The following is a 17137-nucleotide window of genomic DNA, read 5'->3' as shown; positions in this document are numbered from 1 at the left end:
ACTACAAAAAGAATGTGATGTTACAATAAATTAAACATGTGCACTGCTTCAACTGTGAAACATGCATTTTTCCAGTAAGTGCTGTAGGCAATCAGTTAACCAATCAAAATATCATTAAGAAATGGAAACATCTGGTCATCCACAGCCAGACAAACATCAGCTGTTGCTGACATTTCAGAAACTGCATAGGTAGAAGTTAATTCTATGTTTTTCCTCCTTCTTGTACTCCTTTTTAAATAATTGTCTCTCATTGGTTTGTTCCACTCTTGTTTTTTCTCCACTAAAGGCTTTTCTATGTAAGGTTTCTCTTGAGAAAGGAAGAGTTAAAGAAAAAAAAACCCAACCATATAAAGATTCAACTGATTCTTTGATTTCATTTGTTGTCTCCAAAGAAGCAGTTGGGGGAGTAAAATGTCAAAAATAGGAACTAGGAAGCGGATGCTGAGAACAACAGTTCCAACGCACGCTCCTCCCTGATGGCTCACAAGCAGCAGGCAGATGCTGCCCAGGAGAGCTCTGCCTGGCAATGCTGAAGCACCAAGGTATGGGAACAGGCCTACAGTCATTAGGATTTCCCCACTGAGATCCTCCTCATGAAAGCATTTATGTCCAGGATGGCCAGGAGGAGGCTGTCAAGAAGGTTGATGAGGCCTTGGAGGGGGCAGACATGGAGGAGGCCACAAGGAAACAGAGAACTTCCATGTAAAGATGTCTTCACAGAATGGTTTCAGGATGGACAAGCTGGTAACAAAAGGTTACACTGCCTGCCTAGGCAGTCAGAAACAGGCTTTTGTCCCTGACAGGCTAGATGAACTTTGGATTGGAACCAGTAGAGCAATTCTTACAGGTCTTTTTGAAGAGCTCACTAGCATAAGACAGTATTAGAATACTAACATACCTGGTACACCCCAGCTCAACATACCTTATCTATATATAGTATATCAAACCCCAGAACTTCAAATAGATAAAATAATTTACTCACTGCTAGACAGATATTTTTTATTATATATGGGCAAAACTATGTGGAGGCCTCTGTAACAACAGTTCTCAACCTTTCCAACTTATGAAAATCTTCTAATAGCAAATCATAACTTTTACTGCAATTTAAGCCCACTAACCTTCCTTAGGGCTTGGTGTTTGGGTTTTGTTTGGTTTTGTTTTTTTAAATAAAACCAGTTTATTTGAAAGTAATGCACAGACCACAAACTGAAATTTGCTCTTTCAAGGTGAGACTGATCAGTGAATTATATTCATACTAGCAGAAATACACAAGCAGACCAGCCTCATGCCATACTTTAAGGCAAAAATGTACCACATCCTAATCTGAATGAAAATTCTTTCCCTAACTTGCTACATTAGCAGCTAGCATGGGTCCATGTATGCTACCTAGACACACCAGCCAGGCATTTAAGACAGACAGCCTAGATATTTCAGTGACAGATATATATGAGACTTGCTCATGTTCCAAGACAGAGTCAGATTCAAACTACAATCAAAACAGAAACCATTATCCACAGGTGGCATACCACAGAGCCAAGGAGCAAGTATCCACGATGCATTAAAACATTCAGATGGTTCAGAGCACAGATTGAGTTTATGTTTGTCTAAAAAGATCAGAGATAAAGACATGCAAAAAAAGAATTTTCAATAATGCTTTTGACCAGCAGTCTACCCCACTCTCTGTTGAAAGACCACCAGACTCTTGCACTTCACAGTATGTGCAGTGGGAGGCAAACAGAATCTAGGTATCCAGCTGCACAAAGAAAAAGGAAAAAATGCTTCCTGGCCTATCCAAGTTATTAGCTGAAGACATAACTGTAGTCATTGCCTTACCACAGTCAGTGGTTTCAAAATGTTCTATAAAGATGATTCTGTTCATCTAAAGCATGCAAAGCATGAACACACGGACTCATTTCACCAAAATCCAAGCACAGGAATTAGTAAAGCCATCCAGGACATCCACTGTGTATAAAAACTGTTTAAAGCCCATTTTTAAGAATGATACTTGATCTTGTTTTAGAAAATGGATGCATAAATGCAAACAAACAGTACAAGGTATGTGCATATTCATGTTCAAAATAAAGCACTGAAGAATCTCAAAATAGTTTTAGTTTACACAACAAATGTATTTTATTAAAGCAACCCATATATACGTGCCAGTAGCACTGGGAAGATGAGTATATTTGTTCTCCTTTCTAATCAGAAACATGTTTGTATCAGAATATAGAAGAACATGAAGATGTATGATTTGCATGAATTTGTTTGCTAATTGCAATTTTCTAATTTGCAGTAATTGCTGTTTAAACAGATAGTGTTTAAACACACCAATACACACTAAGTTAAAAAATACATAAAAATGTAGAGAAAATAATTTTTATCCACCCACACGCAGCACATACAGAATACAGATTCAAAATAATAACACAAATGTACATGTTAAAGATGCAAAATTTTATATTACAAGCTTTCTTTATGGTCAGTATACAACTAGATATCATCTTGGTTAACAATCAGTCTATAATAGTAGTGCAATACAAATAAAAAGTTTGCACATCATACAAAAGACAGACAGAAAGACAAGACAGACAAGAGAAAGACTGAAACAAATGTATCGTGTTCAATTAGGCCCTGAAAATATATAATTTAATAACTGAGATTTAGGAAGATGATTCTTTTAAGATGGTAAAATACTGACAAGTAGTGGTCAGTTACAGGCACTGCACTTTCCTTAAAATTAATAACTATTAACATTTAAACTTCACAAAATTTCTTAATTAAGGCATCGACTGATCAAATCCAAGTCAAATTTGATTTTATTTGGTTTGAAATGTATAACAGGCAAACTAATGAAACAATCGTCTCATTAAATAGCCACAAATACTATAAATAGCATTTCTTTGTAAATCATTCAGACCGTATTAAATGACAGGATTTCAGAACTCAGTCCAAACCCTACTACCCTCTCATCCAGTAATGTTACTTGGGAAGCATCTTGGAGAAATAAAAGAGGACAGAAAAGGACTTTAATAGACTATTACATCCACACAATGATCGCCACAAGACTGAGACCACTGACAGAGCTAAGAGTCCATCTCACTCATAATTCAAATTACAAAGGAGAAGAAACAGAATAACAAAGTAAAAAGCTCCTCTTAAAAATTATGTAGAAACACCCTTCATCCAAATAATAATTGCAGTAAAATATTTATTTCCTTTATTCTTACTAGGGTATGCAAAAGTACACAAAGCAATTCAAATATATTCTAACATACAGCAACTTAAGCTACAGAGATACACACCATGCCCTAGGAACATTTATATGTTACAAAGACTACTTCTGGATACATCCCTCAGTACATACTGTCCACGCGCACCTCAAGCTCTCAGATGGAAAGCTTTCTCCTAATCAGTATCTGTAGGAAACACATCTACCCTTCTCTCTCCAACATGTTGTATTTGTATAAATGGAGGACCATGTCCTCACAGTCCTCAATCACAGAGTTATTAAAAAAAAGGGGCAACAGAAGATGATGGGCAACAGAAGATGATGGGCAACAGAAGATGATGGGCAACAGAAGATGATGGGCAACAGAAGATGATGGGCAACAGAAGATGATGGGCAACAGAAGATGATGGGCAACAGAAGATGATGGGCAACAGAAGATGATGGGCAACAGAAGATGATGGGCAACAGAAGATGATGGGCAACAGAAGATGATGGGCAACAGAAGATGATGGGCAACAGAAGATGATGGGCAACAGAAGATGATGGGCAACAGAAGATGATGGGCAACAGGGCAAACGGCTATCATTTCTCAAAGAAATTCAGGTTAGTGATAACCAGCATTCTGTTCTTAAGGGACTGTCCATATCCATATTTACATGGGTGAATCCAAGCACTCCACTCCAAATGGAGTAGGGACCAAAAAATTCCAAGACCATCACTATCCAGGTTAGTATTATTATTGCAGACAAGTGTCATTAAAAGAAAATTGGAAAAATGAAACCTAAATTGCTACCGTCATCTCCAAGCCTTCTTGCAGAGAACCAGCATAGATATTTATTAGAGTTTACTGGCTCAGGTTCACCCCTGAATGTGTTCATGATTCACCAGTGAAGGACATCTCATCTACTGGAAAGCAGCTTGCCTGCTTCTTCGGATACTCCTGGCCAAATATAAGCCACCACAAGAGGAACAGCTGATTAAAAAGCCAAGTTGCAGAAAAAGGCAACTAGCCTCTCCCTATGCTGACTGTGTTCATTAAGAGTATTTTCATCTACAACGTCCCCTAAGAATCTTTGAGTGAGTACACACTGGTATGTATGTACTGAATGAAAGATCTACCTTTTTCAGTAGCCAGTCCTCAGCATCATTCTGTATATCCCATGAGAGATAAAAGGAGTGCACTAATGACACTCTTGCAGTCTTGCAGAGAATCTGCAATAGCTGAGTATCAAAGCAGCATGAAAGAATATATTTCACAATAAGGAAGAAAACCAGTGATGTCATATATTGTGTTAAGAAGTTGCTGTTCTTAAGGTACAATATAGTCACACTTCAACTTTAAGGCAGTGAAGAAAAGTAAGCTTCCACACTGGAGTCTCTGAGAATCTCTGTTCTTGAAAATTCTCTCACCTATCAAGCAATCTTTATGGCAAATGCTACCACCAAGCGATGGATTACCAGTAAGAAAAAAGTTAAATGACATCAGATATTTTACACAAAATCCAATGATTCTTAGCACGAATTTTATTATTTTATTTATCTTCTTTTAAATAATTACCTTGTAGGCTTTGCTGAAATTGCCTACATAAAATATAGCATATATTTTTAAAAATCATAAAAAATAGTGTAAACTATTGAGTTTTTCTAACAACTTTGCTCAGAAATCTTTAAAGCCAAATTTGTCTATAGTATAGAAAAATAAAAAATACCTTAGCAAAATACATCAAACAATTACACTCATGCAAGTAATGAACAAATCAACAAGAAGCCACCTACTACTCAGCTTGAAAACATATTGTTGAAATAACAACCTTTTTAAACTACTCATATTCATAAATCTTAAACACTTCATGATCATAAATTACATTATTTATTCTATTTGGTTTGCCATAGTGAATCTATTAATCTGTAACAGCACATATATAAAGAAAAAAAATTTGAAAACAAAAAACAGAAGCTCAAAAACTCAAATCTGCTACACCTAATCCTCAGACTGTTTTGGCTCTGGCATTTTTTCCTGTTTTTTTTTAATTTGAGATTAGATCAGTTCTAAACTTTTTGCCTCCTTAGATATTCTTATATTCCTATTTCTTCTAAAATTTATACTCCATAACAAAGTAATTTTCTTCACAAAGCTTTTCCACACAGCAACCTCTCAGGACAATAGTACACAGAGAGGCAGCATGCACAGGATCCAGATTATTTTGCTCTCAAAACCAAGCATTTTTCAAAAAGTAGGATGCAAGGTGGTCCAATCTGCCAATGTGAGAGCATCAAGAGATGTTGAACCATCCATGATAAATACAAACACCATCCAGAAGTGAGACCATTTTCTACCTAGAGGAGGACAAATTAACATGAATGTTCAATGGGGAAGGAAGATGGGACAGCTGGATGGAAGCTTGTGATAAGGGTCAGAGATCTAAGGACCTTAGCAATACTGAAGTCTAAAGATACCTGGCACGTAGGAAGTTGCAACTCTGTCACGAAGATGTTCTCCAAGCTGTTAAGACAGCTGTGAGACAAGAAGTAGCAGGAAGAGGACATACTGTTTGTTGCTACCGGGAGCGTAATGGAAGTCTGTGTTTCAAGGGCAATACTGTCTCCATATTCCTCTATAATCTGTCAAAGAAAGATTACCTAACACCTATTGAAAGAAGCTCCCTTCTACACCACCAGGTTCTGTTTAGCATGTTAGAGGTCGAAGTCCCTGAAAAATCCACAATTCATGCAACAGGGGTAATCTATGTTTTATTGGGATTTCTAAATACAGTGACAAGAGTCCAGTCCAGGAAATCCAGAGTCATGATTGAAATCAGCCACCCAGAAGGACAATTTGGAGATATGAGCCCCTGCTTGAGAGAGTGAAGATAATCATCAAGAACGTGATTCTCCTTCAAGTAGCAACATCTATGAATGTATGGCATATGGAATAAGCCTGTTCCAGTCAGGATTGGCTCTGAATCTCAGCTTGGGCAAATTCCTCATAGTAAAAGTTTACCAAGCAGACTAAAAGGTGTTGAGCTTTCCTGTAAACTGAGAATGAGGACTACATACTGAAGTCTTTAACAGTTGTGTCAAAAAATCTTTTAAATAGAAAGGGTCTCCTCAAGAAAAATTGTTTACAAAAATATTCACAGAGCAAGATAGAATTTGCAGGAGAAAGGATTAAAATGTCTTCATCTACAGCTGAACAGCTTAGGGGAATGGAAGGTTGGGGAGGTACTTTAGTATTTAATAGTAGTTTTGCATGAAATTCAAAAGATGAGCTACTAGGAAAAAAGGTATCCAGCCTGAGGGCTAATGATCACATAGCCAATCATATGAAAGTCTTTGAAATACATTTGAATTCATTCACTTGAATTCAAGTTTTCCTTCTAAGGAAACCATGTCAGTGTCAATGTATCTTTACAAGTCATTTTCCCTTTAAAAGGATAAAAAAAGATTGTTCCAATCTGCAGATAGCACTATCAGATGACACCATCTCATTTCATTAAGCGTTCCTCTACCAGACTGAAGGCACAACCAAAGAATGTAGAAATGGACGTAGGCATATTAAAGAGCAATGAAAACTGTAATAAAGCACTCTAGTTCTTTTCACCCACTAGGACTCAATAGGGGGGAAAAATGAACCAGTAACTCTTTCTGAAATACTAGCAGAAGCACTACAAGTATTTTGATAAATACTAATTTTTATCTATATCAAAACAGCATCTTATCTTCTTAAATATGACCTCTTTGAAGAGTTTCTAGCCTTACATGAAATACAAAGCGTCAATCTAAATTAAGGTTCCTCAATATCACTGCATAGTATAAACCAACTGCCTTCCAAAAGGCACATATACTGTCGCTAACATTAAAAGTTAAAAACAAGGAATTGCACGTTTCTTCTCAACTATAATATTCTATTGCATAGTTAGAAATAACATTGCAAATCATATCTTAAGGGGAGTGAAATAAAAAGTTACACTATGTTAAGACACAGATTTTCCAAATAGCAGTAAAATCAACCAGAGATGTATTTTTCATACATTTCCTAAAACAAGCAGGAAAAAAGCTACAGGCTGTCTTGAATTTTAATTCATAATATAAACGTTTGTATTTGTCTCCTACACAACATTTTATACTTCATCAGATACTGTTGAATGAAACTGTTTGAATAGTAATGAAAATCTCTCTGGCCACTACAGTGCATTTGATTGCTTGTTGAAATAAATTAAAAATACACTGCTCACTGCAAGCAAAATTTACATTTTCGAAAACAAAATGTTTCAATTCAGACAACCCAGTTAATGACTTGCTTTTGTTTGTTTGGGGTTTGAGGGAGGGCACAGGGGATGGATTCTTTCAAAGAATGTTTGTGCCAATTACCAAAAAAGTTTAAACATAGACAAGACAGTATCATGAAGAACAGAGACTGTACTTGTTATTATCTGGTCACCAAAACAAGCGGAGCTGGACTGATACAGCTAAAAGAATGTGCCAAAGATATGAGCACTTTTGTCAGTTTGACAGGTACAGGTTCACAAAACCAACATGTTCCTAACTTAATCCTGAATACACAGGAAGTTTTCATTTCCATACCTCTTGTAATTGAAAAGACATATGTCCCAGCTGGTCCTGGTGTCTTTCTACAAGCTGTCTTTCAGCACGCATTTCTTGTTCTATCTCCTGAAGTCTTCTCTCTACCCGTTCTGATACCTTCAAAAGGAAAAAAACAAAAACAAACCACAAACGCTGCAGGAAATCAGTGCATGTTTTACCACATATTAAGATAACAATGGCAAAAAAAGGTAAATAGACCACGGGGCAGAAAGAAGATGAACACAACTTTTATTTTATTAAATAAGATTTAGAATGGTATAGAAAATAACTAGAGTTATAGCAGCGTGTACTCCAGAAGTACTCATGCAGGGAACTGACCTGCTATCTTGCTAGCAATAACCTTCAGGTACATGCATATTTTTCTCTACAGTGGCGGTTCTACTCAAGTGCTAAATATCTCAATATCAAGCTTGGTGCAGCCTAACCCGAAGCTGCAATACAAAAATCTCAGCTTCTCTGCCACAGGCCTGATTAACCTCTGGAGAGTCATTTCTTTCACATCTCCAGCCTGTAAAACAGACCAATGTTTGCCTCTTTCATACTCTAAAATCTGTGAGTGAAAAGTAGTAAACAAGAGCTAAGTACATGAGAATGACTGTAATAGCACAAAATAATTACATCACTTTAAGACCTTTTTCCCAATATTTTGTGGATCCATGTACAAACCAATACAAATAACACTAGGTATTTGTTAAAGCAATTTTGATTATAAACACAATAATTCAACCTTAAACTACGATACCAGAACTTTATTTTTGCATTTCAAGCTGCTAGCAGACAGCACCCTCTTGTGGACAGCAAATTAAATTTATACTGTTAAAGTGAAGATTAGCAAGGAAAATATTTATATATCATTTCCTCCCTACCTTAAAACTAATTTTTTTAAACAATCACTAGAAAGCAATACATCTCTTACCAAATGGTATTTAGATAAAAAGAGAACCTCTTAAAACACCATTCAACTACTAGTTTCTGATGCATGGGGAGGGGAACAAGTTTTCATCTGTACTTTCATCATTAAGCACATTTCTACCAGCTCTAGGCATATGCGTGGATAGAAAATTTTAACATGAGCAACACAATTGCGTAGCAACAAAAATGTAATTAAGTTTATATTTATATTCTGGCCTTCATGAGGACATCAGGTTTAAAGAATTAAACAGTCTTTTTTTTTTATTTACAACAGAACCCATCAGTTTGAAAACATTTCTTGCTTGCACAGCCAGATGAATAGTCAGCTTACAATCTGGAATTCTGTATTTTCTCTTAAAACCATCAGAATACGCTGAAAAAAAATGTACTGCATCAAACCACGCTCTTTCGTGTAAGTTATGAAAGCTCTGCAGTCATAATCCAGAATAATTACTTACTAAAATCTAATATATAAAAAATAAGGACCACACCACAAGATTTCTATTTGTTTTGACAGCTACTACTTAGTGTTAGGTCTAATAATTCACAAAATACTCCAGCTAACAGAAACAACAATACTATGTAGCAGAAACAGAAAATAACACTTTGTCATTAACTTGTTACATCTTTGCTGAAAACTGGGAAATAGCTGTCACCCTTTTCTCCAGATATATCTGCAGTACACAAATGAAACAAAGTCATGTTTTTACATTTAAAAAAAATCTTGGTGACAGGTTTCTGAAGGCAGAAGCTTTCTCAGCTCTCTCACACATCTTTTCAAGTGAAATTAAGCAAGAGAACACTAAAGCTATTAAGAAAGAAGATGTCTAATTTAGGCTTGACAAAAGATCCAAAAGTCACATCACCCCCAAAGAAGACAAGAAGAAAACGAGAATGAGTAAGAAAGTAACTTCTTAGTAACTACAAGATATCAAGTGATTTGCCTTGCCTCTGAACTCTTTCAGCTCCCTTCAGAATAAAACTGTTTTATTTCTAATAAGGTACTGAAAAAGATGCATTCATTGTATTTGTCAAGTACACAGAAATTTCAGAGTTACAGACATAATCCTCTTTAAAAAAAAAACAAAACAAACAACGAACCAAAACAAACCACCAAACATTTTGATGCTACTCATTGGGAAAAAAACTTCTAGCAAGAAACTATAGTTAGTATATATAGCATATCATTAGCTCATATTCTCTGTGCACCGAGCACAGAAAGAGGAGGCTAGAAGGGACTTCAAGGGCTAGCAAACTTACTGCCCGGCTAAACACATGACCTTTATATCTATGTCATTTTTCTGCAAGTCTATCTAACCTGCTCAAAAACATTCACATTAAACTTTTACAGCCTCCCTAGACAATTTATTCCATTGCCTCTAAAATGACCTGTTTTTCCTAAAGTACAATTTTAGTCTTCCTTGCTGAATGAATTTTACACCTATTAACTGTGTTCTATACTCTAAGCCACATCCAAGACTGGATACTGGATTCCAGTTCTGTTTGCCAACATACCTGAAGTCCATCTGCAAACATAACAAGCATCTCTATATCGCATCATCTAGACTATTAAAAAAACTTCAGAGAAAACCAGATCAAGAATACCAACACATAAAATTCACTTCACTAACTCCTCTAATTTTAACAGTGAACAGTTTACTAGCTACACAGGTATCTGGACAGTTGTGTGTTTATTCTAGACTACATTCAGTTTTACCATATTTTACTGAAAAGCTTATTAGAAAAGTATATGAAAATCTGTCTAAAAAAAATTTTAAAAATTGCATTAAGATATAGAAAACTACTGCTTCATCCTTTTAAATTCCTTCTATGATATACAAGTGTAATTTTTCATGACAAATCTGTGTTGTCTGCTACTTAAGTTTCTTGTTTGTTCTTGGATGTTTACAAATCAAGTTCTGGAAAAATAATCAGTCTATTATCTCCTTTTTCAAGATTTGCCCTTTTTCAATATTCCAAGAACACTTTTTCTAACTCACCCACACAGTTGTCCATGAATACTCCAAAACAGCCTTTAGTGGTTTTAAGATCACTTCAGACGGTTATTAAAGTTTCTTAGCTAATGTGCACCAAGTTATTTCAAAATATTTGACATGCCTTCCTTTCCCCCCCAGTATTTTAAGCTGAGGTCTTACACCCCATTGCTGATCACCGGCTTACAGCTTAACTTGTTGGCAAATATCAATGTTAAAAAGAGGTTAAACAGGAATCAACTTTCTTGACACACTGTGTCAGTAGTTTCCCCTCTTTTGCAAGGAACAGTCCAAATGCTTTGGTCTCCCTGTGAAATGGTGATGTATTTACAAGTGAATCATCATTGTTCTTGATGGCTCTCTGTTGGTGCAGCCTATCATGTACCACCATGGCCTTTCCACTCTCATATATTTGCACTATTTTTTTATGACTGTTCTTATTAATCTAATTTAGCTCCCACTTTCTGTGTTCTTTCTCTTTGTGTCTGAAGTAAATGCAGAGCTTCTAATTCAGCCAAATAGATATATTGCCATACTTCCTAAACTTTGTTGTCAACTTTTCGTTTTTTAAGAGGATTTGCATAGAACATGTTTGAATATTTGCCCAACTCTCACTTCCTCCAAAGACTTAAGTTTTTTCTGCATGTAATGTCATTTCATAAATAAAAAATTTGCAACCTCACAATCTATTCCACATATGTATGAAATAACAAAAAACATAGTAAGTAAAGAACAAATCTTAGACTATGAGCAAATTGACTCGTTAAAGCAATCATTTTTTCCATCAAATTTTTGTTGACTTTTTTTGGTAAGATAGAGCTTGGCATACAGAACAGTTGACTATTAGTTAAAGAAAGTTGGTTTAGGATAAAGGAATAGGTACCACATTGGTTAACATTTCTTCAGAAGGAGAAGTATTTTCTGGTAGACAAATGCTTTCTATGAAACATTAAATTAGCACTAATCCTGAAAAAGAAGATTAAACAAAGGCAGCCTCATAAACACTACTTTTAGCCTACTTTATAAAGAACAATACTTAGGAGATTATGGTCTCTCATTTGTGGTCCTCATTCTTTAGCATCCCCAAAACTCAGCTGAAATTGGCCAATAGAGTCAAATATTCAGGGGTACAGAGCTGTCAAACATATTTAGGCTTTGTGAGGGGTTTCAAGAAAATAAGATTCTAGACAGAGGTGATGTCATAAATACCCCATTTAGGTAAACATGGAGAACTCAGCCTTTATTCCTTTGTTTTGGCTGTCAGCAAAGTACATGCATTTAGTCTGAAATTAAGTATTAGCTTATTTAGCACTCTGTTGTGGTTTAACCCCAACCAGCAACTAAGCACCACGCAGCCGCTCACTCACTTCCCCCACCACCCAGTCGGATGGGGGAGAAAATCGGGAAAAGAAGTAAAAATCGTGGGTTGAGATAAGAACGGTTTAATAGAACAGAAAAGAAGAAACTAATAATGATAATGATAATAAAATGACAACAGTAATAATGAAAGGATTGGAATATACAAATGATGCACAGTGCGATTGTTCACCACCCACCGATTGACACCCAGTTAGTCCCCGAGCAGCGATCCCCCCACCCCCACTCCCCCCAGTTTATATACCAGATGTGACATCACATGGTATGGAATACCCCTTTGGCCAGTTTGGGTCAGGTGCCCTGGCTGTGTCCCCTCCCAACTTCTTGTGCCCCTCCAGCTTTCTCGCTGGCTGGGCATGAGAAGCTGAAAAATCCTTGACTTTAGACTAAACATTACTTAGCAACAACTGAAAACTTCACTTAACATTCTTCTCATACCTAACTCAAAAACACAGCACTATACCAGCTACTAGGAAGACAATTAACTCTATCCCAGCTGAAACCAGGACACATTCTAAAAAAAAAATTATGCTGGAAGAAAATAAAGTTAGCAGTGAAGTCAGAATGATGCAAAGTGTCATGCGACTTTGGAGGTGTATCATGGTGAGGAGGCATAATACGGGAAGAACATGAAAGTTCTTGTACAAGGATTTAGATAACCAGAATACAATAGAAGTTTTTGTAGGGTGACACAAACACAAAAGCGTTCAAGTGGTAAGGGAGGAGACTGGGAAAGAAGGCAGAGAGCATGCAAGTCCATAGCAGATTAGGCTTTATTATGTTGCACCTTGCAACAGCACAAAAGAACCAAATACCATCACTTGTGGCTTCTCCTACATCCTCTGGAAAAACTGCTATGTCACATTCATATCCTAGCAATGTTTAGCAATAAGACTTCCTGGAGTGCAGTAAACTTACCTTCTCTATTTTGGAAAATTTAGTATCTTCACACTATCACAACCTCTGTCGCTTATCACTACATTTTCCAAATTATTTGTCATTTACGCTATGGAATAGCTGAAGTCCCAACACAGGTCCCTCCAAATCTGAGGCCAATCTTCTGATGCATCTCTATGTCTGAACCTGCCAACAGACTCCTTGGTCAAGACAGATGCAAAAAACCTAATACGTTCTTTCTCCCATCCTCTCCACAAATGTTACCTCCCCTGAACATTCTTTCTAGTTTGATCATCTTTTTACCTAGTGATACTATGGCATTAAACAGGGTTTATCAGTGCATATAACTTTGCAACCTTTTGTCAACTTTTTTTTAAAACTTGCCTTACTGCATTTTTATATTTAACTGTTGAAGTTTATCTAACCTTTCTACTTCTCTCATTTGGCTATAACTTTTGGAAGGACTCCTTTTTACTTTGTGTCACTATATCAGCTATCTTTTGACCTCCCCCGTACCTTTTAATGGATTTATTTGAAGTCATTACTGTAGTGTATTCACATCACTTCCACATTGTCTGGAAATATTCTACTGTCTTCATTCCCCAACACTTTCCTAAGAAGTGTCATTATTTTTGTGCAATTTTCTTTTAGAAACAAAACATTATTCTAAGAGGTTTAACTTTTTTGCTCCCGTAAGGATGCCAAATGTAAGTTTGTTCTGGTCGTTGTTACAAGGTGAGTATTTCACAGATTAAAAGCCATGCACGGGACACTTGTTTATAATGAACAACTGGTTTGTTTTTTCTTCTGGAACACGTCTGCTTATTTGCTCCACAAAGCAGTTAATGAACCACCTAAAAACATAGTTCCTCCAATATAACATTTACCCATTCTACACTAGTGTAGACATTATCTCCCACAAGATTTACAGTCCCTGTTTTTGTAGCCTCTCTGGCCTTCCTTGGTTTGTCACAGAGCCTGTGACACACAACAATAGGGGTACAAAAAAAAAAAAATTAGAAGCAGTTAAGTTTTAACTCATTAATTAGTACATGCAGAAGAAACTCTAAAACTCAATTCTCTTCCTTTATCCCAAATAACCCTGACTCAGGACAACATTTCTACCGTAAGAGTATGTATCTTCTCCTCTGGATCTTATCAGAAGCCTTAGTGTAGACAAGTGATTCACTGAAGAACAGTACAAAGAATATGGAGGTTCTACATAATAACATGAAATGCTAGCACTAAATTATTGCATTCACAACATATTAGAATGTGATTTCAAGGATGCATTTTTAGCAACACAGACTACCTGAACAACAATCGTGACACTAAGAGCTGTGTCTCTGCATAATGCTTTCAGGTAGCAGCAAAATCTATGAAAATAGATTAGGCTATCAAAAAGATCCTCCACCACCAATTAAACACAAAGAATAGAATGTCCTGTTTAAAACCAGGGTGACATTTAAGTCATGCAGCTAAATATAATCTTGTGGAAGATGCTGAGTGCTTAATCTACAAAAAGCAGCATCCTACTTCTTGAATTTCTCTCCTGTTTTTCAGCTTTCCATTGTTATTTCTAGTGCACAAGTCCTGCTGACTGAAATCTATTTCAACAGATTTTTGTTGCCTTTCTTGTTATGACCTATTTTATCATCAATGCAGACTTGAAACAGAAGTATTAAAATCACAAAAATAGCAAATTTCTTTCACAGATGTCACTTTAAATATTGTTAAACTTTTCCCTCATGGGAAATGATCATGTGCAATATACATTTTACAAGTCACCTGTGCAGAAGCCAAAAATCCCTGTATCGGATCTTCTGAAGGACAGCTCCTTATCTGACAATAATCCTGGATCTCTGAGATATCATAACCACATTAACTCCATCTGAGACCTTTTTCACCTGACATTGCTGTCTTTTTCCACAGACACAGCCTACACTAACATTCTAATGGCACCATCTCAATTAAGCATCTACTTAATTTGAACAAATCTGTGCTTCAGTGCAGTTGCTTTTTACGCATAAAGATCAGCTTCTTGTGCTATTTGGGATGTGCTTCTACACCAGGAGATTGCAACAAAATGTCCAAGAGGGCTATCTTATATAACCATAAAGTGAGTAAAGTAAAGTAAACATTCTTTTTAATTGTTTATAGGTCTGTATGGACACTCCTCTAGCAAATATCCAAACTCTTTTCAAGAAAAAAAAAATCTCACAAAATGTCTAGATAAGATAACAGATTTTGATATGGAGAGTTGTAGAACCTGCAGTCTTTATACAAAACCACACGTAGATTTTCAAGTACAAGGCCATTGAGAGTTCTTGATTTGTAACAGCCATCCAACTATGCCTGTGTCATCACCTCAGATGTCCTCCGGATTTTTATACTGGGGTGGAAAAGGCTCCCTTTAAAGGTAAAATTAATGTGCATTGATTGTGCTGTGTGCCTCTTAAAAAATTATTCAGACTCAGCATCAAAAAGGCTCTAAGAATTGTAACCTCTAATAAAAATAAATTCTGAACTAGTGACTCAGAACAACTGCATTGACTAGACCTTTATCACCACACATCTATATACAGGCAATTTTCAAACAGCACTGAATATACTGAACAGTACGGCTTTAAGAATTTAGATGTATGTCCCTACAGAAATAAAGACTTAAGGACACTGAACTGAAAAAAATGTTTCTACCATGAACTCATCCTGTCAAATTATCAAGACTTCAAGTTGACAATTTATCACCACGAACCATATAGTAGAATACAAATACAAGGATGACACTGCTGGAGATGATAAACAAACACTCCAAAACGAAGTGATAAAAAAGTTCCTGCACAGCTTTGCATAATGAAATCATGAGGAAAAAGTATTTCCCCCTACCCAACTCACTTTCACCAGTGAGAAATCAATTCTGAATTAAATAATCTCAGAAGAATTCCTAAACACAGACAGGTACTAAAGGATCTCAAAAATCTGCAATAACAGACCACAATTTCTACACGCACTCTAATCTCATGCTTTGCTATGCCCACCATTAGAGTTATTTTTATTCTTAATGTCCATACTAAATTCCTCTCTTTTGCATACACCTCATCTCACCCATTCTGCCAGCCGCATCAGTGTAACAGTAGATCATTAGGTTTTGAACAAGGGCAAGGATGCACATCTAGTATGAGAGCACAGGTAAAGAAGCAGTGCAGAATGTTGCTACCACTAGGCTTTTTCAGTGGTGTGGAATTGCCTGGATACAATGAGTGATTAAGCATGTCAGAATTCCTCAGCCTGAAGAGAAAGGGAATCCTCTGAAAGGTCTCTGAAGAAACTGAACAAACTCCTCCACTGAAAATCAGGGATGAAAAAGCAGCTAGATGAAAAAAAACCACACTACAACAATAACAAAAAAGCCACAACAAAAAAAAACAAAACAAACACTCCAACCAAAACATACCAAACATGCACATACACAAAATAACCAATAAAAACAAACCACCATAAAAGTGGCAGCTCCTCTCACAATACGTAATCTATCTGGAGAACTCCTTGCTATAGGACAAGTAAGATGATAAAGATATGCAAGTTATAACAAAGACTGGACAAGTTCCAGAAAAGAAATCCACAGAGGGATTACTAAGTACAGAAAGTACAGAGATCAATTCCAGACCAAGCAGCTCTCAAGCCACAAGTGATTAGACTAGTACTGTGCAGAATTATCATTAGATGCCTTTCTATTCTAATATCGTTCACTAAACGTCCACTACTTGACCATTCATCATACATGGCTAGATCTTTCCTAACTACATATTTCTTCTGCAAATTGAACCCCAGCAGTTATTTTAAACTTTCAAGGAAGTCTTTGAATGAGTGGCCTTTTTTATTCCCCCCCTTTTCTTTTTTTCCCTCTACTCTTTCTGGTCTTCTCCCCATTTGGCCAATGTTCTTCCTGAGATAATAGGCAGCAATGAGCAGAATATTCCAGCTGAAGTCTTACTAGTCTTACACGCGAAAACCACCTTACTGCAGCTTACTGGAGCATTTGTGTCTTCACTAAAAGAATGTCATTAAACACTTCAGCTTTCATAGCTTTATTGGATGATAATGTTCTCTCTCAACTAAGAGACTC

The 17137-nt window shown here is 36.4% G+C and overlaps 1 protein-coding gene across 8 annotated transcripts in view; it reads right to left on the bottom strand.

The window, feature by feature from the left end:
- Positions 1-17137, bottom strand: part of CEP128 (centrosomal protein 128) — a 144170-nt gene that overhangs the window by 109284 nt on the left and 17749 nt on the right. For all 8 annotated transcript variants that reach the window (XR_012650704.1, XM_075030041.1, XM_075030042.1 and 5 more), the window contains one exon: positions 7811-7927. Coding sequence is in view for 7 of the 8 variants with exons in the window: in XM_075030041.1 (XP_074886142.1) it covers positions 7811-7927 (117 nt within the window). In the remaining variant the exon portion in view is untranslated. The remainder of the gene's footprint in view (positions 1-7810; positions 7928-17137) is intronic.

The sequence above is a fragment of the Buteo buteo genome, chromosome 6, assembly GCF_964188355.1.
Source record: "Buteo buteo chromosome 6, bButBut1.hap1.1, whole genome shotgun sequence".
Classification (NCBI taxonomy): Eukaryota; Metazoa; Chordata; class Aves; order Accipitriformes; family Accipitridae; genus Buteo; species Buteo buteo.
The sequence above is the reverse complement of the archived record's forward strand: the minus strand, read 5'-3'. Positions and strand labels throughout refer to the sequence as shown.